Source organism: Stigmatopora nigra, chromosome 1 (genome assembly GCF_051989575.1).
Source record: "Stigmatopora nigra isolate UIUO_SnigA chromosome 1, RoL_Snig_1.1, whole genome shotgun sequence".
In the NCBI taxonomy this organism is placed as follows: Eukaryota; Metazoa; Chordata; class Actinopteri; order Syngnathiformes; family Syngnathidae; genus Stigmatopora; species Stigmatopora nigra.
In genome coordinates, this window is record NC_135508.1 from 6,640,633 (window position 1) to 6,668,311 (window position 27,679).

Consider the following 27,679-nt stretch of genomic DNA (forward strand, 5'->3'; position numbering starts at 1 on the left):
TGTGTGTGTGTGTATGTATGTATATGTGTATATATCTGTACACACACATTTACATATTAGTTTTCAATTTAAAAAAAGCCAATAGCCTTTTTAGCTTTCAATGCACAGCAACTAAACTTTTTGACTAGCAAACTGATTTTGGTAGAACCTTTAAACAACAAACAATAATACAATGCAAAATTAAAGCTAACTCTGAATTTACACCTGAGCTGAACTCAAATGACATTTAGAGCTCCACCCTCTTACATAACATGGCCTAACGAACCAGTTTGATTGCACTGCTTTATTGAGGAAAGCATTGTATGCCAAAGTATAAAAAAATATGCCACAAAGAACAAGTAGACAAAGAATAAATGGAGAAATCATTGTTATAGGACATTTTGTTTGGTGGTGTACTCACTACTGCGTACTCTACAATTGCATTGAAATATTAACAAAAATCAAAACTCGGCGCCAGTGTGTTAGCTTTACGCATTGATAAAATGTCTACAATTGCATTGAAATATTAACAAAAATCAAAACTCGGCGCCAGTGTGTTAGCTTTACGCATTGATAAAATGTCTAGAAGAACAAATCAATTTCCTAATGTTCTTTTTAAGAAGTTGTAAACATGCATTTATTTAACGTCTAAAATCTATTTTCCTGTTTCCAGTATTCTGTATTCTCACTCTCTTGCTACTGTGACGGAGAAATTTCCGGAATATGGGATGAATAAAATGATCTAATCTAACTTTTGAACCAAGAAACAAGCATAACAGGAGGGTTCAACCAGACAATAGAGATAAGGCTCGTATCCAAACATAATGAAAAATCTCAAGTAGCAATCACAATTTTGGAGGGTTTCTGTTTGTGTTTGTTGTTGTGATTTTTTTTTTTTAGGAAGCGGAATCAACAGAATCCGGTACAACAGGGATATACCCCAAAGAAGATGCCGAGAGTGTGCTTACAAAACTGTTTGTGCCTCCCTTATCACTCTCTCCTAAACTCAACTGCTTAAGCTGAGCCCAGTCATTCACCCCAACCATCCTGGACCGACGAACGGGTGAAGTCCGTCGGTTCGAACCCTCTTTCGGGGAGTTCTCGTAATCGCCGATCCCGTCGGAAGAGCTCTTATGTTCCGATAGACGCCGTAGCGCTTGAGGCTCGCGTTCAAAGTCTGTGAGCGGAAAGTGAGGCAGGATAACGGCGGCGTGATGCTCATAAACGCTGGGGAAAAGAGCGACCGTGCAGGAGGCGCGGCGTGGACTCTTTCTAGGACTCGGTAACGGGGTCTCGTCAATAAAGTTGATGACCTCGTCACGGCTGAAGCAGCGGAGCTCGTCTTCGGGGTAGTCGTAGGCGCCGCATACCACTCGCGGTAGGTGCTTGAGCGAGTGCGTGTCCTCAGAGCGTCGCCGCTTGCGGTGGAGATGTCGCCGGTGGTGGTGGTGGTGGTGATGATGGTGGTGGTAGTGATGGTGGTGGCTCTCCTCGGGGAAGGAGAACAGACTGTTCCTGCGCCTCTCGCGGCGCGGTAAGGTGGAGCTGTAGTGGCCACTCACTATCATGTCCTCGCTGGAGCCCCACCGCTGAAGGTAAGATGGGGGGATCCGGTCGATGGTCCACATGTCGGTTTCGTCGTGGGAGTATCTTCTTGTAGGGGGCACCTGGAAGGGGGATGCATAAAATAAGAAGGCATTGTCGTGAGGATGGAGCTAAAGTCTATATATTCACCTTGAGATATAACAATAAGACATTTGTTAAGGACGGAGGTGACTTGACTTTAGCTGCGGATTCGGAATGTTACTGATATCATGATGAAGAATCTGGAGCTTTTCCTTCTCACTCAGAAAAGGCATTCGATACAGCACAGTAGTAAAGGTTCTTTTAGCCTTCATTTTGTACAGTATAATGCTGTTTTTTTTTTTGTTGCGGCTTTTGCAATTTTGGGCATTTTGCAGGGCACAGTGAACAATGGGGATTACTTCAGATATATCTTTTACAGTGAAAAAAACATTTTTGGGCATTTTTTTTCATATTTCATGTTTTTTTTTGCATGTTTTTCGCTTTTTCCAGGGCACAGCGGAAAACGAGGATTTTTCCGGATATATTTTTCACTGTAAAACCCCATTTTTGAAGATTTTCATGTTTTTTTTATTTTTTTTCAGATTTTTCGGGCCACAGGAAACAACAGGGGATTACTGCAGATATATTATTCACTTTAAAACCTCTTTTTTTGAACATTCTGACGTGTTTTTTCTCAAATTTTGAAGGGCGAATGAGGGATTACTGTGGATATATTTTTGACAGTAAAATCCTGTTTTGTGTATTTTTTTCTTTTTTTCATCTTTTACGGTTTTACGTTTTGTAGAATTCTGCAGGACACAATGAACAATGAGGGATTACTGCGGATATTATTTTCATAGACAAATCTTATATTTTGCAATTTTTGCGTTTTTCCATCTTTGCTGTTTTTTCCCCATTTTTTTCGCATTTAACAGGGCAGAACGCACAATAGTTTTGCCTCACTACTATACCATGCAAATCTCCTACCATCATGTGAGTATTCCGAGCATTCTAATAACACCCAGCACTATCTGTGGACAAGCTAAGTTTAATTCACAAGAGAAGTCCAATCTTTTTGATTCAATAACGGACCCTTCACCATGACCTCAAAATCAGAGGATTTCAAATAAATGTTCAACCCGCTTTCCATACATTGAGGCATTGCGTTCAATCACATCAATTGCAACACACCTTATATTTCTCAAAAACATATGTTAAAGAACCTGTAAATGTTAAAATAACATTGAGACACAATAATGACATTAACCTCCCCCCCCCCCCACACACACACACACACACACACACACATACACACAATGTTAAACCCATACATTGTGAAACGGAAACTATTAAAATCATCATCTTAACTTCATTTGTCCAAAACCTTGTGAAAAATAATGCATCTTTGTTCATTTAATAGCCATATAGTGACAAGTTCAAACTTAAATGCAACTTAAAAACAAGACTTGATCCTATTCTGGCTGATTTTTTTTTGTTTTTTGTATGTACAGCATCAATTGTGTATTTTCTATGATGTACTCACATTTATGTGTGCCCTGACAACTTATTCAACAGAAGGCGTTTGTCAAGCTGACGTCATATTCACAAGGCCTATGTCAGCCTGTCGTGCCCTTGCGGTGGCTTTTTGGCAGAATTAAGAAAACAGGTGAGACAGAAGATGATGATACAGCAGCGGTGTGAGGGACTCCACAGGAGGGGGCAGCACATGCATGAGAAATGTGACATGGGGGTGGGGGTTTATGTTAATGGGGGAAGCAAATTCAGGAATGAATGAATCAAAATGAAAATAGTGTGCAAATGAACGATACATGGTTTAGTTTTTTTGTGTTTTTATTTTACAAGAAATAGCCTTACGAAAGTTTTTTTGTTTAAGAAAAACAGCCTTACTATATATACATGGTCCTTTTTTAAACTTGCAATGCATTATCTAATTTTTTTGTGTTTTTATTTTTGTTTTTATTTTACGTAATATAGTCATATTGTGAAAAAAAGCCTTATTATACATAGTCTACTACATTTTGTATTTTCTTGATTTTTTGTGTGGGGGAAAAAACTTTGGTATGCTTAGTGTACTTATTCATTTCTTTGTCTTTTTTTGGTTGAAGAAACAAGCCTTATTATACATGGTCATGTTTTGAATAAAAAAAGATTACTATATATTTTCTTTCTACCAATTAAAGCCTTACTAATGGTCTATTTTTTTTGTGTCTGACTAAACATTATCTTTAAGAAAAAAAGCATATATATATACATGGTATACTTTTTGTTCTTTGTTTTTTGTTTGAATAAAAAAAAGGCTTGTTATAACCTTAGTATACTTGGTCATTTTTTAATGAAAAAAGCTTAACCCTAACCCTAACCATTAGAGTAAGATGTAAGGGTTTCAATTGGACAAACCCTAACCAGTAGTGTCAGATGTAAGGGTTTCAATTGGACTAACCCTAACCCTATCCCTATCCCTAACCCTGTCCCTAACCCTATCCCTATCCCTAACCCTATCCCTATCCCTAACCCTATCCCTAACCCTATCCCTTTCCCTATCCCTAACCCTAACCCTATCCCTAACCCTATCCCTATCCCTAACCCTATCCCTATCCCTATCCCTATCCCTAACCCTATCCCTAACCCTATCCCTATCCCTATCCCTATCCCTAACCCTAACCCTATCCCCAACCCTATCCCCAACCCTATCCCTAACACTATCCCTAACACTATCCCTATCCCTATCCCTATCCCTAACCCTATCCCTAACCCTATCCCTATCCCTAACCCTATCCCTAACCCTATCCCTAACCCTAACCCTATCCCTAACCCTATCCCTAACCCTATCCCTAACCCTATCCCCAACCCTATCCCCAACCCTATCCCCAACCCTATCCCTAACACTATCCCTAACACTATCCCTATCCCTATCCCTATCCCTAACCCTATCCCTATCCCTAACCCTATCCCTATCCCTATCCCTAACCCTATCCCTAACCCTATCCCTAACCCTAACCCTATCCCTATCCCTATCCCTAACCCTAACCCTATCCCTAACCCTATCCCTAACCCTATCCCTATCCCTAACCCTATCCCTAACCCTATCCCTATCCCTAACCCAAACCCTAACCATTTTGTATTTAAACACACCCTAACCCTAACCATATCCCGATTCCTAACCCTAACCCTATCCTTATCCCTATCCCTAACCATTTTGTATTTAAACACACCCTAACGCAAACCATTTTGTATTTAAACACATCCTAACCATTTTGTATTTAAACACACCCTAACCATAACCCTAACCCTATCCCTAACCCTAACCCTAACCATTTTGTATTTAAACACATCCTAAAGCTAACCATTTTGTATTTAAACACACCCTAACTCTAACCCTAACGTATGTACGTACGTACGTACGGTCAATACCAGACTTTTTTGAGAATCTCTAAACTAAGAATATGAATGTCCACACTTTAATCAAGCATCACAGTGCATAAAGGCAAAAAAAAACATTGTCCAACTTTTTTTTGTGCATACAATCCATGTCCTTAGATTGGGTTGACGGCCTTATTTACCAAGCATTTCCCAGCCAAAAACACATTTTAGAATGAGGTTAAAAAAAAAAAAAAAAAAAGCAAGTACACACTCCCACAAAGACACAAATCACAAAGTCTGACAGCATCACAATGTTGAAGGTCTACAAAAGCATTTGTCCATGCACATTCGCAATGAAAGTTCAATCAAAATAGGTCATGTGATCAAGAAAAAGAAAAAAAGAAAAGAAAAGAAGAAAATCAATAAAAGAATATACCTGCAAATACTGCATTTTATCTTCCTGCTGTTCCCTCACTGGATACCCCTGCGGGACCCCCCTTTCTAAGGTTGAGAACTCAAACTTGGCATTACGGTCTACGGTCACAATTTCAGGCGCTGAGCTATAGTCATATGGTCTGTCATATATTAAGTCGACATGAATTCCTCCATCTTGGCTGTTTTCTACAAAGTGCAGAAAAGCACGAGCGTCAGGGTTAGATCACAATGGACTCACAAGACAAATAGACAGACAGAAAGATGAATAGTTCATAGAAACCAGTTCAATTGCTGTCTGATTGACTGTGCCATTGAATTTGCTTGGCTTTGGACTGCCAGATTAATTAAAAATTCAAATGACGTTCTCCTCTCAATGCAGAAAACAAGTAGTATCTGTAACCCTCCATATCCTAATAAGAGAATTCAAGAAAATGGTATTAATTTGTTGAGCTTGGCTGTAAAATGCTGCATTTGAGGGGGGGAAAACTGCCAAAAAGGATGAAAAAAAACAATAGCAGCTTTTTTTTGTTTTAGCACAGGCAAGTGGGCATGCAAGTCGGCAGCTCAATTAAAAATGAAAATCCAAAAATAAAGAAAGACAATTCAGGAAAAAAACAGTCGTTATACATACAACTGTGGTGAGTTATACATGGCAAGCCCTCTGGAAAAGAAGCAGAGAACTTGAGGTGTTAATTATTGCAGAAAATAGAGCTACCCGCTGTTTTTGTCTTGTTCTATGACCCTTATTTGGCAACATGCACTTCTCATAGAAGACACCAGGAGGCTTATCGTGCTTGATAAATGACACAGGAATAAAGGGAGGGGGATAGAAAAAAGGGAAAATCCACTTAAACCATCAAATACAATAAAAAAATACTCTTACGCACATGTTAGTTCACATGTTGAACCACGTCTAACTGCGTTTTTATATGATTTATAGGACTTTTTAACCTTCAACGCAAGTGGCAGTCAATCCACCAAAACAGAATTTGTTGAAATTCATCAACAATTCAGTGCCGTGCCCATAAAAACAAAACAGATGCCATCTTTTTTTTGAAAATGATAATGGTGATGGTATCAGAGTGCTTATCTGCTTTCTAGTTTTTTGCTCCTTCCAAATGAATGGAAACCATTTATTTTATCGTCCGCTTGTTCTGGGCCAAAATAGACCATCTTTAAAAGCAATGGAGTGTATAAATTGCTGCGAGGTAAATATGGCCTTTTTTTTAAGCGCAATCACTCACTTTTTTTTCCTGACATGGTGAAGTGAAACCTTTTATAGTACTACATAGTGTTCTGACCACATAGGAAGACAGATTTATTATTTAATTGAGTCTAATATGCTTTGGGAAAATCCAAAAAGTATGTTTCGGTGTTTTATTTCTTTATCAAAATGAAGGATGTATTCTGAACCAAAAGAATAAGGTGACTTAGGGAGGAGGGAGCTCCTCTAAAGAGGTTTTTATATTTAATAGCCGCTGTCAGTAGGGTTTTTTGTCGTATGTCTGTGCACATAAGGACGAGAGCTGTGTGTTAATGAAGCCTAAACAGCACAAAGGTGGTGCTACTTACCCCCTTTTTCTATTACACAAATAATATTACCACTCTTAAACTCCACTTCATGAATAAATTGGAATTATTTGGATTAAATTTAAATCGCAGTGATTATATTTGAAGTAAATCTTCATCCATGTAGAAACAGAGGGGGCTATAACTCCTAACTTAAACCATAACATAAAAGAATTGACGAAATGACTGAATGTTAAGACCAACCATATCTATACATGTGCATCTATGTGTATGTAAGTATATGTAAGTATATGTAAGTATATGTAAGTATATGTAAGTATGTGTATGTGTATGTAAGTATATGTAAGTATATGTAAGTATATGTAAGTATATGTAAGTATATGTAAGTATATGTAAGTATATGTAAGTATATGTAAGTATATGTAAGTATATGTAAGTATATGTAAGTATATGTAAGTATATGTAAGTATATGTATGTATTTGTATGTATGTATGTGTATGTATGTGTATGTAAGTATATGTAAGTATATTTATGTATGTGTATGTAAGTATATGTAAGTAAATGCATGTATGTGTATGTAAGTAGATGTAAGTATGTGTATGTATATGTATGTATGTGTATGTAAGTATATGTAGGTATATGTACGTATAGGTAAGTATATATATGTAAGTATATGTACGCACATACTTATACATACTTATATATGCACATACTTACACATCCTTACATATACTTGCCTATACTTACATATACCTACATATACTTACATAAACATACATACATATACATAACTTATTTATTGCCTATTTATTTATGTCTAAAATGTCTTTTCCTGTGTCTGTATTCTCACTCTCTTGCTACTGTGGCAGTAAAAAATCCCAAACACAGGACGAATAAAGTTATCTAATCTAATTTAATCTAATCTAATAAAGAACACGTGTGGATATATAGTAAAAATATATTTTTTTTAAATCACCAAATCCATCTGTCCATTCTCTGTGCTCCTTATCTTCACTAGGGAAACACGATCCATGACTTTGTACACCATGAACTGGTGGTCAGAAAAACAACAAAATGTTATCCCCACAAAATGGTTGATACCGGTGATAGCCATTTTGAGTTCTCAACTAGCACACTATTCTTTGTTTGTATGTATTTTTTGGAAAAAATCAACACTCCAATTGGGACGTTGGACATGGACTTTCAGGCCTTGAAAAAACTGGAAATCATCCACCACGTTGATGAATTTGGGTCAAGGAAAAGGAGGGGAAAAAAGAGGCTGGGAAGGTGAGGCATAGAATGTTGAAGCAACACCCGACTGTGTCTGTGGCTTACCCTCGTCCACTTCGTCGTTGGACATGATGGCCACGCATTTGTCCCACACCATGCGGATGTCGGCACGGTAGCGGTCGCAGGCCCACAGGAACATGGGCAGCAAGATGGACTGCACAATGGAGCACCAGAGCACACACAGCACCATCCAGTTGTAAGAGCGCTCAAACTTCAGACTGGCAAAACTCACTACCTGCATAGGGGAAGACAACAAAGAACAGTTGGAATGCACGGCAAAAAAAAAGTTCTTATTTCCCTTTCCACATATCCATAGATCGTTTAAAATTTAAACATTTAAACTTTAAATGTAAACTCAAGTTGTTCCATTCTTTTACTGCCGAGTGCGTGACTCTTCCCACAATTGTAAATTAGCATTACTTTGTTTGTTAGTGTTTCCTATGCATTTAAATAGCTCATTACATTTGGTATGGGTAGGGCCTTTGTTGTTTCTTTCACAAAATATTGGTTTCCATAAAGGGGACTCTTTCTGTTTAGAACCGTGACCAGACGTTTGGTCGCCGGTCTTTTGGTCGCCGGTCTTTTGGTCGCCGGTCTTTTGGTCGCCGGTCTTTTGGTCGCCGGTCTTTTGGTCGCCGGTCTTTTGGTCGCCGGTCTTTTGGTCGCCCATCTTTTGGTCGCCCGTCATTTGGTCGCCGGTCTTTTGGTCGCCCGTCTTTTGGTCGCCGGTCAAATGTACTTAGATATTAAACAGTATTTAGATATTAAACAGTACTTAGATATTAAACAGTACTTAGATATTAAACTCTCTCTCCTAGATATTAAACCCTCTCCTAGATATTAAACTCTCTCTGATAGATATTAAACTCTCTTTCTTAGATATTAAACACTGTCTCTTAGATATTAAACACTCTCTTAGATATTAAACTCTCTATCTTAGATATTAAACTCTCTATCTTAGATATTAAACTCTCTCTCTCTCTTAGACATTAAACTCTCTCCCTTAGACATTAAACTCTCTCTTAAATATTAAACTCTCTCATGAATATAATTTTGAGAGCTGATTTCAACAGTAAACTTTCTGTCACCATTTGACTGGCGACCAAAAGACCGGCGACCAAACGTCCGAGCACCGTTTAGAACACATATTACATCTGTTATAAATACGCGTCATGCGGGAAAATGTATATGTCCTCTGGTAAATGTTTATTTTAATTTCAAACTGGCTTCTATTGTTTATAATGAGCTTTGAGTACTCTTCCGAGAATTTGTGGGTGATGACACATCTTGCTTTTAAAGAGGGGAACAACACCCGCATACCTAACCCCAGCTCTGATCGCTTTAACGGCCTATGCTGTCACTAAATGACTTCCTGGAAAAAGAAAAAAAAAACATACACATTCACACGCACTGAGCTTGGCCTACTTTACGATGTGGAGGAGGAGAGACATGTAAATAATAAAGCAGCATGGCACGCTTCCACAGTGCCATCAGGGTGTTATGTCGAATGATTACCTGCAGTGGTCTTGTTCATTATCTTTACAGGCAAACAACAAACACTAAACATTAGGCAATGACAAGATGATGAAATGGAAAATGTGATAATTGTGATTTGTTAAATAAGCTTTCTGTGGCAAGAAAAAAAAAATGGAAGATTGAGTCTCAGGACTCGCGTGTTGTGGTCCAATGAATGAAACTCATACTTCTAGACCAGACATGGGCAAACTACGGCCTGCGGGCCACCTCTGGCCCGCTTGGCTTTTTAATCCGGCCTGCCAAAGTTGTCCAAATAGTTTTTTTCCCCCAAGATGGCGCAGTCACGCGGAAGCCAGTGGCAGTAGCTATGTCCACTTTTATTTGTTTTTCGTGTTTAACAGCCTTTCTATGTTTTTTAAATGACATTTTAATATGTCTTAATACATTCCTTTTTACTTTACTTTGTACTTTATACTTTTACTTTAATGATGAGTGATGAGTATGTTAATACTTTGGTCCTTTTTTTCTGTTTAAGTTTCATATGTACTGTTAACGGATGCACTTTTTTATATGCATCGTATCTTGTGCTGACCCCGCCCATCTGTCAAATTTTTCAAGTCAATGTGGCCCCCGGGCCCAAAAGTTTGCCCACCCCTGTTCTAGACACACTCTCTGCCAAAATATAATATTTATTTAAAGAAAATGACTGACATGTTTAGATGGTGACCTTACCAAAATAGGGAAGCCAGTGAGGAAGTCATAGATGAAGACAATACCGCTGATCAGATAAGTGATCTGCAGCGATGTCTTGAGAGGTTCTGAGCCATCAATAGACGATCTACGCTTGCCTTGGGCATCCTCCACTACAATGGTGGGGACATTGAATTTGTTCTTGTCGGCTTTGTGTCCTGCCTGAATGGAGAAGGTCTGGAAGAGAGCAATGCCGATGCAGATCACACCCATAGTCACGCTACCGCCAATCAAGAGCAGGAAGCAAACCCCAAACCCCAGGCCGATCTCTGTCACAATGAATCGGCAGTCGGAGGTGTAGAAGCGGTCGATGGTGTCGTGCCAGCCTACCGCTGGAAGCGTGGACAAGATGAAAGAGACCATCCAGATCCCCATCACTGTATGCACCGCCTGTTTCTTGGTGTTGCTTAGCCTGGAAGCACAAGCACGTCTTTTAGTACAGGAAATAACCAAAATGGCATTAGAATATGCATTGCTAGCTTGACCTAGAGCTGCTTATTCTATTTGGGGCAGTGTTATTGCACTTTAGTGTTGTTTCAACATGTAAACAGAAATTTACCGTATTTTCACGACTGTAAGGCGCACTGTATTATAAGGCGCATTGTCTATTTTGGAGAAAATTTAAGACTTAAGTGCGCCTTATAGTCATGAAAATACGGTAATTGCTATTGACTTCCAGGTATGAAGCACTCACTACACAGTCACCTCTAGAGCCAGCCATTGTTGATGTTTTGGTTTTTTTTTTTCAGTAAAATCTTGCAGTGGGGGAGGAGCTATATGATGGAAGATGTTGTAAACTAGGATTGCATCTGCATATTTAACAGTATTGTTTCAGTTCAGGCGTTTGTGTTTTTTTAATATCCGACAGTGGTGTTTTTTTGTTTTCTGTTTTTTTCCCTATATAAGGCGCACTGGATTATAAGACGCACTGCCTATTTTGGATAAAAAAATAGGCGTTTAAGTGCGCCTTAGTCGTGAAAATACGGTAGCTGATACGCGCATAGGCATACTTTTGTGGTCATCTGCAAAAAAGTACTCATTTTACTGGTATTTCATCTTAGTTATTCCGTTGTGGACACAAAAAAACAGAAGATGACTGATTCATAAATTAAAGAGAGAAAGACAGTTTTAGATGCAAACATTTGCAAAATAAAGAAAGAGAAGAGCAAAGAGGAGTTTGCCCCTTGTCGCGCTAGCCTTTCCTCAATATGCCTGGAGTTCCTATAGCAGTGATATCGCATCACTAAGCAGCTTGAATGTATTGCCTGAATGAGCGTTGCAAAGGGGGCTGTGAGAGAGCAGCAGACCAACTACAAGGTTGAAATTCATTATTCAGGCCTTCAGTGTCTGTTAATGTCAGAAGCAAGGCAGCCATGCTTGCTCAGCAGGGCAGATAGGAAGGAAGAAGCTATTTGAATGAAAACACAACCCCTATTCACATGGCATTTTTCCTCTCCAACATTCTACAGATGATGTAGGTACTTTTATCCTATTTTTGTCTACATTTTTATGTTTACTAATCTTTCTAATGATTTAAGTTAACCTAGTAACCTGCAGTACGTATTATGTTCCATATTATGTGGCGCTGTATGATTGTATGACAATAAAATTCTACAAATCATTAAATATTTACCCAAACTGGCAAGGACATAGCCAAGAAGAAAAGCAAGGCAGGACGTGCTGTTACTGGAGGTGGGAATTATTATAAGACTATTTTTGGAGTATTGCATTTGAGCACTTCATAGCACGTGGATCGGATCCAGTCTTAGTGTGTTTTACTATCATAGTGATTTTAGTCTGCTGTAAATCAAACCACTAGGCAATGTTCCCTCTAATTTTCCGTTGGTTTGGGCAGAAAGACAACCTCCCTGAGTGCACTGAGTACCAGTGTGAGTGACATTATCATTGCTCGCTATGGGCACACCAGTATCACACCGGCCATAAGCAGGTGCATGTCAATGTTCCCTCTATTTTTCAGGTAAAACATGCTGTAAAACACGAAAAAACATAAGAGTGGACAGAGCTACTGCCACTGGCTGCCGCGTAAACGGCGCCATCATGGGAAAAGGGGTAAAAAAAAAAGTTTGGATTTTATTTACTGCGCGCCATATGATTGCTGCTGCGCAGAGAAGACGAGAGTAGTGCGCAATTGCGCACATGGGCAGCTTAGAGGGAACATTGCCACTAGGCAAATATGTCTGCCGAGTGGGGCTACATCTCTTTAGAAACTACTGATAGTAATAGATGATCGTATAACATCGTAAGTAAAGTATTTTTTGACTTTAAAACAAATAACATGATTCATCATTTACTGGTTGCATGATATATTTTGCACCATTGTTACCGGTCTAACAATACGCGCATCGGTTCGTCGTCGAATCAGTACCAGCCAAACATGCCGGATTGGATCGGAAGTCGGAGGAAATTTACGTCAGAGTGTGCTCTTGTTGACAACAAAATGGGAATGCAAATGGTCATCATTAGCAGATGGTGGGAAGCATTATCCAAGACCTTTGAGGACAGCTTCGAGGCTGGCTGTGATGTATTTGCACAAATAGCACCGGATCTTAATGATTATGTAAGAGCAAATGGCTTCAATGTGAAGCAACCATCATGATTAAAACATTTCCCAAACCTCAGACCCCAGACCTTGGGATGTACGTATACTTACAAATATGATTTTATTTGACCTAATATGAAGGAAAAAATATCCCTACTGTCTACAAATGACTGAGTTGATAAATGTGTTTGCATCCTTGACGAAAATAGCATGAAATGCAAGCAAAGCAGCTATGTGTGAACACCAGATGTCTGGGGAGTCTTGCAAGGCTAAACTGTGTTACTGCAAGATCACGCTGTCTGGTAATGTGAATCTTTATTAGTATTCGCTTTGTTGATATTGCTCGTTGTCTAGAGCCAAATGTAGCTGAAGGCCAGAACCAGCAGATGCTCCTTGTGGAATATTCTGAGGAGGTGTGAGCTCAAACAGAAGCATTGGCTGGAGAGAAGTGTCACCTAATGCAGCGTGTACTCATCTGAGACAATTATTCATGAAGGTCTCTATTTTCCCGATGGTGTAAATCCGTGACCGGACGTTTGGTCGCCTGTCTTCTGGTCGCCGGTAAAATGTACTTAGATATTAAACAGTACTTAGATATTAAACAGTACTTAGATTTTAAACAGTACTTAGATATTAAACAGTACTTAGATATTAAACAGTACTTAGATATTAAACAGTACTTAGATATTAAACAGTACTTAGATATTAAACAGTACTTGGATATTAAACAGTACTTGGATATTAAACTCTCTCTCTTAGATTTTAAACTCTCTCTCTTAGATATTAAACTCTCTCTCTTAGATTTTAAACTCTCTCTCTCTTAGATATTAAACTCTCTCTCTTAGATTTTAAACTCTATCTCTTAGATATTAAACTCCCTCTCTTAGATTTTAAACTCTCTCTCTTAGATTTTAAACTCTCTTAGATATTAAACTCTCTCTCTTAGATTTTAAACTCTCTCTCTTAGATATTAAACTCTCTCTCATGAATATAATTTTGAGAGCTGGCTTCAACAATAAACTCTCTGTCACCATTTGACCGGCGACCAAAAGACTGGCGACCAAAAGACTGGCGACCAAAAGATTGGCGACCAAACGTCCGAGCATCGTGTAAATCCTAACACTGAATTTAAAGGACTTTCCCAAACTAAACATACATCCAAAAAGAATGTTGATGTATATTCCTGTACTTTAACGTTTTATAATGCGTTTTATAATTTCAAAATGCTCCTAAACATGTGCACATAGGATAAAAGTGGGTCTCTTACCTATAGTTGACAGGCCAGCGTACCATCCACATACGGTGGTAAGACAGTGACGTGACAGAAAAGCAGGTGACCAATGTGAGAGTGTAGAAAGTGGATACAAAAACTTTGCACAAGCCTTCGTTCCACTCGTAGTTTGAGTGTTGACGGCGCAGGGTAATGACGCAGTACATTGTGATGGGGATTGCCATGTTGAGGATGTGCGTTCCCGCCAGCGTGCAGATGAGGAACTCCAACGGCTTCCACTTCTTCTGCTTGGCGCTGACGCTAAGAATGCTCCACGCGTTGGCCAGGATGGACACGCCCGAGCAGACCAGCCAAGCCAACGTGTTGGCATTGATGACGTCATCCTTCATGATGTCCGCCTCACCCGCCACGTCGCAGGGGGGCGGGGCACGACCTCGGGGGCCGCAATGAACGGTTGGCGAGAAATGGCGAGGAAGAGAAGGAAGAGGCGGCGACAGGCAAAAGGGAGCGCAGGATATCAGATGAGGAAGGCATCCTACATGGGTGGGCTTGAACTCTCCATGGGAACGACAGAGCGGAGCGTGGATACGGCAGGGTGAAGTTAGCTGCTGAGGGTGGCAGATCCGGGCTGGTTGTCTAGGGATCAGAAATAGAGAAGGGGCTATGATATCATCAAATGTCATTAGTCAATCCAATTGAAAATAATCCTTCATCAAACGTAATCCTTCTTGCCAGCAAACTAATTACCTAAATTGCAGCACTTCATTACGGTTAATACAGAAAGTCATTTGTCTGCCGTCTTTCAGACAAAACAGGGATCGGTTAACACAGGGGTGGGCAAACTTTTCGGCCCGGGGGCCACATTGACTTTAAAAATTTGACAGACGGGCCAGGTCAGCACAAGATACGATACAGATAAAAAAGTGCATCCGTTAACAGTACATATGAAACATAAACAGAAAAAAAGGACTAAAGTATTAACATACTCAACACGCATCATTAAAGTAAAAAGTATAAAGTACAAAGTAAAAAGGAAGGTATTAAGAAATATTAAAATATAATTTAAAGAAAGATAGAGGGGCTGTAAAACACGAAAAACTAAACGCGTGACGGCGCCATCTTGGAAAGAAAAAAAACTATTTGGAAAACGTCGGCGGGCCGGATTAAAAGGCCTAGGGGGCCGTATGTGGCCCGTGGGCCGTAGTTTGCCCATGTCTGGGTTAGCAGAACGAGTCACAAGCAACAGCCAAATGTCAAACTGATAGAAGATACCAAATAGTAAGACGAAAATGCTGTGAAACACAAGAGCAGAGTCCCAATCAAGATCACACAAACAATGAGCAATTTACAGTGGATAAAAAAGTTTGACACACCCTTGTTCAAATCCCAGAATTTTCCAAATAAAAATGAGGACCATTTTAAATCAATTTTAAACTAGTCCCGCAATCAATGCCCCCTATATACAATCAACGAATGTGATTGCTCAAGTGAGCCCTGGCTTTTCGCAATGAGGTGTGGCTTTGTTCACCCCATCCAAAATGTAGCTCTCTTTGGCTGGAAAGTCTAGTAATAACACAAACTGATATTTGGAACTGTTCATAATTCCATCCGGCATAGAAAGTGATTGTAAAAATAACGTCATCTTGCATGTATATATGTTTTCATCCCTCAAAGTTGAGAATATTCTCATTTGCCCATTTTCACTGCACATATGGTGGTGACCTGTTCGTGACCGGACGTTTGGTCACCGGTCTTTTGGTCGCCGGTCTTTTGGTCGCCGGTCTTTTGGTCGCCGGTCTTTTGGTCGCCGGTCTTTTGGTCGCCGGTCTTTTGGTCGCCGGTCTTTTGGTCGCCGGTCTTTTGGTCGCCGGTCTTTTGGTCGCCGGTCTTTTGGTCGCCGGTCTTTTGGTCGCCGGTCTTTTGGTCGCCGGTCTTTTGGTCGCCGGTCTTTTGGTCGCCGGTCAAATGTACCTAGATATTAAACAGTACTTAGATATTAAGCTATCTCTCTTAGATATTAAACTCTCTCTCATGAATATAATTTTGAGAGCTCGTTTCAACAGTGAACTCTCTGTCACCACTTGACCGGCGACCAAAAGACCGGGGACCAAAACACAGACGACCAAAAGACCGGCGACCAAAAGACCGGCGACCAAAAGACTGGTGACCAAAAGACCGGCGACCAAAAGACCGGCGACCGAAAGACCGGCAAACCAAAAGACTAGCGACCAAAAGACCGGAGACCAAACGTCCGAGCACCGTGACCTGTTAAACCTTAGTTAAATCAATAAAACTGTAATAAAGGAGTAAAGAAAACAACTGGAAAGAAATGGTGCGAGTGGGGCAGCACAAAACAGAATAAAATGCTGTCACAACAAGCTATAGGAAAAAAAAGATCATGTAGATAACTATGACTGCTGGAGAGGGATTACTTTTCTAACCCTATTTACAGCACAACACGAGCCAAAGCACCAGAAGATAAAGAATGATGTCTCTCCCACTGTGGGGTGAAAAATGCTTGCCACACAGCCAGGGCTTGTTGTCACATTCATTATCTGTCTTTTGGCTTGTCCAAACACTCATATGGGCTTTGCTCAGAAGCCCTGAGAGGGGACTCTGAAATGACCTCATCATCGCCATCAACCCGCCTCTCTTTTACTTGAACCAGGGTTTGAAGAGGATCACTGATGGTGTTGTGGTTCATTAGCTAGGCTTCCAAAAAGGCTGGCAGTGTGGGTTTATATGCCACTCAGTGATTGAGTGAATCCACCGGTAAATTATGGGCAAAATGGAGCCTGGCGGTCAGTCTTGGGAGGATTCTGCCTTTCAGATGAAGAGGTCTTTAATTTTTAATCAACCTTGACTCAAGCCAGAAGAGGTATTCTAGGTGGTATTTCTGCCTAGGAGGGTCTTACACTGAGATCTGTGGATACTTAGCTCATGTGGTCGGGTCCATTCTGGCAGGGAGCAACTCTTGGTCTGTCTGTATGTATTTCAAAGACACCTAGAACTGGTCACCAGTCAGTCATAGACAACCATTCACTTTTTTTACCTAGGTCTACAACATGGGTGGGCAAAGTTTTTGGCCCGGGGGCCACATTGACTTTAAAAATTTGACAGATGGACCGGGTCAGCACAAGATACGATACATATAAAAAAGTGCATCCGTTAACAGTACATATCAAACATAAACAAAAAAAAGGACTAAAGTGTTAACATACTCATCATGCATCATTAAAGTAAAAAGTATAAAGTACAAAGTAAAGTAAAAAAGGAATGTATCAAGAAACATTAAAATGTAATTTAAAGAAAGATAGAGGGGCTGTAAAACACGAAAAACAAATAAGAGTGGATAGAGCCACTGCCACTGGCTTCTGCGTGACGCCGCCATCTTGGAAGAAAATAAACTATTCTGACAACGACGGCGGGCCGGATTAAAAATCCTAGTGGGCCTTGTGTGGCCCGCGTGCCGTAGTTTTCCTATGTCTGGTCTACAATTTCTTGAGTGTATTGTGTCTGTCTTGCTATTGCAACCAATACATTTCCCAAATACGGGATGAAATGAAGTTCTAACCTAACCTAACTTTTCCACTACTGAGCAGGAATTAACCGAACAAACAAAAAAACCAACATATTCATGCTAAAACACAAAGCAATAAAAAACTGCCTCAAAACAAACAGAAAGAAAAGGTTTGTAATAAATAAATAAAAACACTCTTGACCAATACTGCCAAAAGAGACAATCAAAGGAAACACATACACACACTGTTAAAAAAAAAAATATCACAAAGCATTCGCAACATCAAACCAGGAAAGGGATGTAAGAAAAAAATCCCAGCTTTGATCTAGGATTCGCCAGGTGCTCATGAGGTTTTGAGCCGCTACACCACAGCTTGAGCCAAATGCAGTAATTCTGTTTTCCTGGTAAGACACTAGCAGGCACTACAAAAATGTTCAAAAGTTCCCCTAGTTATAGAAGTGGTTATGGTGATGGGCATTGTATTGGGATTTTTTTTACAGTCAATGTTTAGAACTTGGTAGGGAAAAAGCTTACAATTGACAATTCCAATGCAGTAATAGCGAAATATTAGACATTCTATTTTGTTCTTTCATTTTGCAAATGTTTCCACCCATTTGTCTACTTCCCTTATGCATAATTTGTAATACCTGACCATAAAAATTCCTGAACTTTTATGAAATACACGAGACTACTTCAAGACAATATGTAAGCAACTAATATTTTTCTTCAGATTTGTTTCGCAGTAATTGACTATGGATGTGTAGGAGCCAAGGTCCTAAATTAATTGGGGTTTTTTCCTAAGAAGCAGTACCTAACAATTACTAAATAAATATATATATATATAAAATATTTGGAGAGACTTTTTTGTCCACTGCTTCTCATAGATTATTGACTTAGTTTAGTAGGAGAAAAACACTGAGTTTTAGAGTGGAATGTTTTGGAGCTGAGTATCGAGTGCAGTTCCGTTACAATGAGCTATATCCACCTAATTGTGCATAATCTATGACACATTCATGACAGATGGTTATGGCAGTGAAGCTAGAAGCAGAACTTTATTTTCAATTCTTGACTGTTGGCATCCTCACAATTTTAACTAACAGCTTGAGCACCCACAATCCTTTGGGCCAAGCCAAATATGTTGCCGCCTCCAGATAGCAACACTGACAATTATAAGAATTAAACTTCAAGGTTCTGAATGATAGCAGACGCGTGGAGGTTCTGTGAACGGACGATGTTCACACAGAATGACTTCAGAGCGAAGTAACTTTAAATAATTCATGCTTAGACCTGATTAAATATGCTGGAACAACGCACTTGTCAACACGGTAGAAGGGGGATTTCTTTGAAATGTGGTTGCAAAAAAAATCCATTTATTCTCCAACATTCGATGGCTACAACAAACTGTGAAATAAATAGAAAAAAGATCCTTGCATACCAAAGAAAGATTTAGTAACCCTATGAAACCGTGACCGGATGTTTGGTCGCCGGTCTTTTGGTTGCTGGACAAATGTACTTAGATAGTAAACAGTACTTAGATATTAAACTCTCTCTTTTAGATATTAAACAGTACTTAGATATTAAACTCTCTCTTAAGATATTAAACAGTACTTAGATATTAAACTCTCTCTCATGAATATAATTTTGAGAGCTGGTTTCAACAATAAACTCTCTGTCACCATTGGACCGGCGACCAAAAGACCGGCGACCAAAAGACCGGCGACCAAAAGAACGGCGACCAAAAGAACAGCGACCAAAAGACCGGCGACCAAAATACCGGAGACCAAAAGACCGGCGACCAAAATACCGGAGACCAAAAGACCGGCGACCAAAATACCGGAGACCAAAAGACCGGAGACCAAAAGACCGGAGACCAAAAGACCGGAGACCAAAAGACCGGCGACCAAAAGGGACCAAAAGACCAGCAACCAAAAGATCAGCAACCAAAAGATCAGCAACCACAAGACCGGCAACCAAAAGACCGGCGACCAAAAGACCGGCGACCAAAAGGGACCAAAAGACCAGCAACCAAAAGATCAGCAACCAAAAGATCAGCAACCACAAGACCGGCAACCAAAAGACCGGCGACCAAAAGACCGGCGACCAAAAGACCGGCGACCAAAAGACCGGCGACCAAAAGACCGGCGACCAAAAGATCGACGACCAAAAGACCGGCGACCAAAAGACCGACGACCAAAAGACCGGCGACCAAAAGACCGGCGACCAAACGTCCGAGCACCCATGAAACTATCTTCTGTTTCTGATCTTGCACTGCTCACAATAAAATTCAGTATTTTTTAATAATATTAATAATAACTGATAACACTTTTAAGACACCAAAATGGTGACAACATCTCCACTTCATCCGTTGGAATGTAAACCTGCACCCACTTGAGGACCAGGGGTTGAAGGTTCTCATTTGGCACCTAGTGTCAACCACACACAAAGACAGAGTAGAGCTCTCCTCCAAAGAAAAGGGGATTAGGTGGGCTTTCGGAGGTCATCACACAATCAATCTAACGCTCATTAGCCTGTTATCAGAGTCCAGCAGAGGTGCCATCATGCATAACCAATCATGCGCAGCACCTGCTTGTTAACACGCAAAGACCCACATGAGCTGAAGGGCATGATTTGGGGAGCTTTTCTGCCAATTTCTCCATACTGAATACACAAAATAATATTTTCATTGCTTCTAACTAAGGTTTAATAAATGAATAAGCTTGCCAATTTCTCTTCATGTGATCACATTCCACCCATGCCCTGAAATAGGCTCACTTGGGATTAAGCGCCATCAAGGTCTTGTTAACCGTAACACCTCTTTGAGGCTTGAAGAAAAGAAATAATGTTTCAACCATTTGAACGGTTCACTTCTTTTCATTTACACAAGTGACCTACTTACTTTATAGTCTTCAGAAAACCACATACCTTAATTATTATCCTTCTTAAGCAGATGAACACACTTGCAAGAGTCCCTTGGGCAATAGCTGTCATTTACGCTGTGCTACGCTTTTCCAAGATGGCGCCGTTCAAGCGGAAGCCTGTGGCAGTAGCTCTGCACCAAGGGTGTCAGACTCTTATGTTTTTCATGTTTTACAGCTCTTCTATCTTTTTTTAAATGACATTTTAATATTTCCTAAAGCATTCTTTTTTACTTTACTTTGTACTTTATACTTTTTACTTTAATGTTTTTACAACTTTCCTTGTTCTGTTAGCCTGGCATTTTTCGGCCACTTCTTTTTTGTTCGGGGGACCAGCCAGCCATGCCTACGCTGTCACACACATGGAACTATCTGTCACAATACGCAGCAGAAGGAGCAACACCTCGGTACCGCCGGAGGTCTGGAGCTGGATATAAGTGCTGGGAGAAGACGCAACGCTTCTGACCAACCATTCCATCGTGGGATGGGATGGAAGAGTTGTAGGCCCCTAACAGCGACGGAGTCGAGATTTTCTGCCCTGCTGCTGTTTTCTTCAGCTTCAGACTACTGAGTAACTGTGCAAATAAGCTTGCAAGAGCGTATTCTCCACCTTGGTCACAGTCTGCAGCAGTTCCCCATCTCGTGGAAGACTTCCTGTGTGTGGTTCCAGTTTTTGCCCAATTTACAAGGTCGTTTTTGAGTCCGATTCAGCTACCGCAACCAAATTGGCGCTGTTTAAGCAGCAGCCGGCGGCCACGGTAGCTTTGTCCACTCTTGTTCGTTTTGTGTTTTGCGGCTTTTATGTTTTAATGATTTGATGATTCCATTTACTTTGATTTGCTTTGTACTTTGTGCTTTTTGCTTTGCTGTTCTGTGGGGTTCCAGTTTTTGTCCAACTCTACAATGTCTTTTTGAGTCCGATTCAGTTACCGCAACCAAATGGCGCTGTTTAAGCGGCAGCCGGCGGCCACGGTAGCTTTGTCCACTCTTGTTCGTTTTGTGTTTTGCGGCTTTTATGTTTTAATGATTTGATGATTTTAATGATTGATGCTGTTTATTCTGTCTAATCACCCTCTTGCTACCTGCCACAATGTAATTTCCCGAATACGGGATGAATAAAGTTATCCAATCCAATCCAATCCGATGTTATTAAGGACAAAAAGGCATCATGTTTTCTCACCATTGAATGAAGGCCAAACACATGTTTATTTTACCACCTTATCCATCTCACCCGTGTCTACGGCAAACTGTGATTGCGGGAAACCGGAGAACACGGCGTGTTTTCAATTCCTGCCTATTTTTCCCCCTTTTGTTATCATAATGACTCAAGCCAACTTGACAACATTTCTCTCTGCTATAGATGATAATAGTGGTTATAAAATACATGTCAAGTCACATTTATTTAATCAGAAAAGAGTCTCAAAGGGCTTCACAGGCCTATAGTTGCTTGATCTACATGGTGAGTCAGTCTGGTCTTCTGTGGTTTGGGCTGGATTTCATTATCGATGCTAAATGTGGGGCTAACATGTACAGACCTGCTGCCTGTCAAGCATTGCAAATAAGAAAGCGCTCTCAATTGTCTTGCCCAATAAAAGGGTAAATAAATGAAAAATGGGTGGAATAGGCTCCAGTACCCCCCTGACCTTTGTGAGGTTAAATGGTACAGATAATGAAAGGATATATTGTCTATTTTTTTTCATTTACGTGAGAAAATATCTGTATTCACAGACTAATGTATTTAACAATGTATGCAGTACTGTATGTATTCTCTCTATTTTATTAAATGTGTTTTTTTAGTACAAACCAATGCTGGTTACTTATACAATCCTTAAACATACAATTGCACTTATATAAACCTTCAATATACTTATATAGGCCTTAAAAATAAATTATAATACAAATTATAGCACTGAATCAACTTCAATTTGAACAATTTCAACTTATGAACACTTTCAACTTATGAACACTTTCAACTTATGAACAAGCACTCGGAACCTAACTTGTTCGTAAGTAGGGGAGCATCTGTGACAGTAGAAACAATCAATTGAATTTACTTATATCTGTATTTGACATGTTTTTAAATGAAATTAAGATGTAAAACCGTCACTCTGATATGAAATTTTAAACCTTGCACATGCCTTTTTTTCGCCAATCACATTATAAATACCAGAAAAGGGCTAATTTTTATGTGATCTTTGAACAGTTTCATGGGGGAACAACAAATGTCCTCATATGAGAACAGAAGACGGGTTTTCACATATTCTAAATTGAAACCATAAAAGACTGATCTATAATTAATCAGATATTACTTAGTGGATGATCCAATACGGCTAACAATTGATGCAAGTCATTGGTGAATGTATCATTTAATGCAACAGTGCTGATGCAATGGTTAGGAGAATGCTGAAAATTGTACACGGAGGGACTCTTCCGTATTAATGTAATTGCTTTTGCTTGGTTGTACTCTCTGCAACGAACATTAAGTCCTAACGACTGTGATCATCTATTCTTCTATTGCAGGCGTGGGCAAACCGGTCCTTAAGGGCTGCTGAGGGTCCAGGTCTTGTTCCAACTGATCCAGCAGAGAAGGTTTAACCAATGGGGTTTCTGCTGAAACTAGCGTGACCATACGTTTGGTCGCCGGTCTTTTGGTCGCTGGCCTTTTGGTCGCCGATCTTTTGGTCCCTTTTGGTCGCCGGTCAAATGCACTTGGATATTAAACAGTACTTATATTTTAAACACTCTCTCTTAAATACTAAACTCTCTCATGAATATAATTTTCAGAGCTGGTTTCAACAGTACAATCCCTGTCCCCATTTGACTGGTGACCAAAAGACCGGCAACCAAAAGGGACCAAAAGACCGGCGACCAAGAGACCGGCGACCAAAAGGGACCAAAAGACCGGCGACCAAGAGACCGGCGACCAAAAGACCGGCGACCAAAAGACCGGCGACCAAAAGACCGGCGACCAAAAGACCGGCGACCAAAAGACCGGCGACCAAAAGACCGGCGACCAAAAGACCGGCGACCAAAAGACCGGCGACCAAAAGACCGGCGACCAAAAGACCGGCGACCAAAAGACCGGCGACCAAAAGACCGGCGACCAAAAGACCGGCGACCAAAAGACCGGCGACCAAAAGACCGGCGACCAAAAGACCGGCGACCAAAAGACCGGCGACCAAAAGACCGGCGACCAAAAGACCGGCGACCAAAAGACCGGCGACCAAAAGACCGGCGACCAAAAGACCGGCGACCAAAAGACCGGCGACCAAAAGACCGGCGACCAAAAGACCGGCGACCAAAAGACCGGCGACCAAAAGACCGGCGACCAAAAGACCGGCGACCAAAAGACCGGCGACCAAAAGACCGGCGACCAAAAGACCGGCGACCAAAAGACCGGCGACCAAAAGACCGGCGACCAAAAGACCGGCGACCAAAAGACCGGCGACCAGAAGACCGGCGACCAAACATCCGGCAACCAAACGTCCGAGGACCGAAACAAGAAGCACCTGACTGCAATCCCCAATCATTGCACTTTTAAGATACCAAATTTGTCGTTTCCTCTTTAGAGGTTGGAACAAAAACCCACTTATGGAATTCTTTGCCCACCTCTGTTCTATTGTGTTCAGCTATGAATTTATTTCAAAGGAAAGAATCTGTACGTGTGTAGCTTCCAAAATCGCATTTTTTTCACAAGGCGCTATTTTGCAAGTTCGATAACTACACAAAGATGTCAATTTGCTAATGATGATGTACTAAAGACGTGCACCAGAATACAATACGGTGTTTGCTTTCCCCGTGGGACAGTGTAAACACTCTGTTACAGTCACCAGATTCTCCGACAGGAAGTCGTTGAATTTTCCATCATGTAACCCGAGGCTTTCTTTCTGTTTATGTAAAGCTATCTCCAGCTAAGAGTGAGGTTGGATCACTGTGAGCCATATGGCACTGCAATTTTTCTCAACAAGATCAGACCAAGTCTATAGTCATATATGAACGCTACCACTGTGTTTGTTAGCATCCTTACCACCAGAGGCCACGCAACTAGAATAGCACTGGGTTGAGCACAGACCTCTGAGTGGGCTGGAAAATTTGAATTGATTTCAGCAACAGCATGTGCATATTCATATTTACACTCCTCTGGCAGATGTTTGAATTATTCACCAAGAAGCACACAAACTGAGCAAACATTTTAGTGCCTGAATCCAAATATACACTTCATTCTATTATGGTGTTGTTAGAAGTATGTGCATCTTGACAAGAGAGATCATATTTACATAACATCAATTTTAGAGGAAACTAAGCATTTGTGGTTTAAATTTTACGGAGCCCTCCTTGTGGAATAGCAAACTAAAACCATACATGATATGTTTTTAGGAGAATAGTTGGAAATGTTGGTTGTTAGAAACAGTACAACAGATGCTTGAATATGGCAGCGTTGTATTGTTTCACATTTCAGATTAGCAACGGATTTGCAACCAATGTTTGGTGCTCGGACGTTTGGTCGCTGGTCTTTTGGTCGCCGGTCTTTTGGTCACCGGTCTTTTGGTCGTCCGTCTTTTGGTCGCCGGTCTTTTGGTCGCCGGTCTTTTGGTCGCCGGTCTTTTGGTCGCCGGTCTTTTGGTCGCCGGTCTTTTGGTCGCCGGTCTTTTGGTCGCCGGTCTTTTGGTCGCCGGTCTTTTGGTCGCCGGTCTTTTGGTCGCCGGTCTTTTGGTTGCCGGTCAAATGGTTACAGAGTTTACTGTTGAAGCCAGCTCTCAAAATTATATTCATGAGATAGAGTTTAATATCTAAGAGAGAGAGAGTTTAGTATCTAAAAGAGTTTTATATCAAAGAGAGAGTTTAATATCTAAGAGAGAGAGTTTAGTGTCTAAAAGAGAGTTTAATATCTCAGAGAGAGTTTAATATCTAAGAGAGAGAGTTTAAAATCTAAGTACTGTTTAATATCTAAGTACATTTGACCGGCGACCAAAAGACCGGCGACCAAAAGACCAGCGACCAAAAGACTGGCGACCAAAAGACTGGCGACCAAAAAAACGGCCACAAAAGACCGGCAACCAAAAGACCGGCGACCAAACGTCCGGTCACACCAATGTTCAAATCAACAAAATTCTAACGTTCTTGGCACAAGTAACTATAAGCAGTGAATGGTGGTCTACACAATGAATGGACAACTCAAGGAAAGCACCAAATGGTAGAGGCAAAACGTGCAACACACAAAATGTCAAGCGTGCCCCATGAAACACTGAGCTTGGCGGTGGAAGCGCCTCCGTGTCACGTGATGCATTGCTGCTTGACATCCACTCTATCTGCAATTCACTCATGGCGCTCTGCATTAAGATGAACGTCTCCTGCAATGCCAGTTGACATGTCGACCCCTGTATTTTCACAGTGATAACAACACTAATGATGTGCTTTATTGAGATGGACAGTAAATAAAGGGGAATTATTCCTTTTCGACTATTTGGCAGAGTTGATACTGTAATTGATTTGTCATCACAATTGGTTACTTCGGAATGACACTTTATATTTATTAATATTTGTATGGGAGGGTAGCCCAGTATTGGAGCAATTAACCCATCAGCCTCACAGTTTTGGGGTCAAGGGTTCGATCCCAGGTGTGCGTGGGTTTTCTCTGGGTACTCTGGTTTGCGCCCACACCACAAAAAGAATCATCGAAGGCTGACTAATGGAATTTGATGCTCTGAGAGTGAAATAGGGCAGAAGAATGAATATCTTAGAGTTTCTAAGTATTTGTTTATAAGGATTCCGGTTTAGTAAATACAAGCAAGTTTATATTGGTTGATGCTTTCCAGAAGAAAACAAAACGAAGACAAAAGTAGTGCCATATCACACTTTACGTACGGTTATTTCTCGAGGGTAAGGTGTTAGTTAGTTAGTACACTGTGAAACTGATTAAAATGGAAAACAAATATGGTCATGTAAACATAAAAAGGTTCTTATTGGAAATATGTCAACACCCAAATACAAACCAAACCCATTGTGCAGATGTTTATGCTTACTATTGATTGTTTGAAAACAGCTTTTCACATTAAAAAGAAACAAACAAAAACATTTTAAACCTTGATTTTCAGAACAAAAAACAATAATTTTGACTCCGAGCCTTATGCACCCCCTGTCATTGATCTTTGTGCACTATCTGGGTTATATGGTGAATATTTTTTCTCTTTTTAACAACAATTGTAGGCTGTACGTCTTTCACGCAGCCTTATGGTCCAGGAATGCTTTTCAATGTGTTATTTCACCTCTTAACTGTCATTTTTCATCTTGCATGCGACACCATTCCATTTGAATACAATGAACAAAATAGGTCACATTTGATCAAGTGTTGCGTTCACGTGCCTTCGCATCCACCTGTTTGGATTATCACCTTACTAACTATACATCGCTCCGATTCAGTGAAGATGATTATATTAAACATAATCCAAGCAGAATATAATTGTTTATGCCCAAATGGTCACGAATAGCAGCAGCGTTTGTTTCTCACCTTTAATGAGACGCTCAGTCCACTTGTTTCCAGCCGCGCACTCCCCACACAAGGCGGTCATATTCTCCCAAGAAAGTGGCTTTTCGACATCAGTACAACAGTCCAAAGTAAGCAAAATGGGTCCAAAAACGTTTCAAGCACCCCGAAGATCAGACTCGTCGCCTCTTCTTTCTAGTCTACGATTATCGACGAGTATCGATCAGGCGATCAGAGTCGTTTTCCGAGCAAAGCCGATAGGGACGTAACATGGTTGGCCAAATGGCGTAAATGCCAAGTAAAAAAGACGCATCCATCGTCTTCGCCTGCTCACTCGCTCTTCCCTCGACTCTCTTGCCTCCCTCACCTTGTCATTCAGTGGCGCTTTGACTGCTGGCTGCGCGTTCCCGCACTACACAGTCGCGTGCACGAGCCAAGACGCTGCAATGAGTGGCAATGGGAATGGACCAACACACCACAAAATGGGATTCAGGGGAGTTATTCATAAAGGGGAAGAGGGCACACGCACTAAGTAGCCTCTCTTCACCTCTCAGACCCCCC

General features: G+C 40.7%; 1 protein-coding gene across 1 annotated transcript; it reads right to left on the reverse strand.

The window, feature by feature from the left end:
- Positions 1–491: 491 nt before the first annotated feature.
- On the reverse strand, positions 492–27,679 carry gpr153 (G protein-coupled receptor 153). The gene is made up of 6 exons (XM_077729046.1): positions 27,143–27,679; positions 14,236–14,835; positions 10,391–10,820; positions 8,228–8,417; positions 5,363–5,547; positions 492–1,646 (listed from the first exon to the last, which is right to left on the reverse strand). Exons 2-6 carry the CDS (start codon positions 14,586–14,588, stop codon positions 876–878), a joined length of 1,929 nt encoding a protein of 642 aa, XP_077585172.1. The 5' UTR covers positions 14,589–14,835; positions 27,143–27,679; the 3' UTR covers positions 492–875.

Excerpts from the sequence above, each read along its gene's own strand:
- gpr153 (XM_077729046.1), bottom strand. The coding sequence starts at position 14,588 with ATGAAGGATGACGTCATCAATGCCAACACGTTGGCTTGGCTGGTCTGC. Across the intron at positions 8,418-10,390 it reads TCACTGGCTTCCCTATTTTG|GTAGTGAGTTTTGCCAGTCT; the intron begins GTAAGGTCACCA and ends TCCCCTATGCAG. Across the intron at positions 5,548-8,227 it reads CAACGACGAAGTGGACGAGG|AAAACAGCCAAGATGGAGGA; the intron begins GTAAGCCACAGA and ends TGCACTTTGTAG.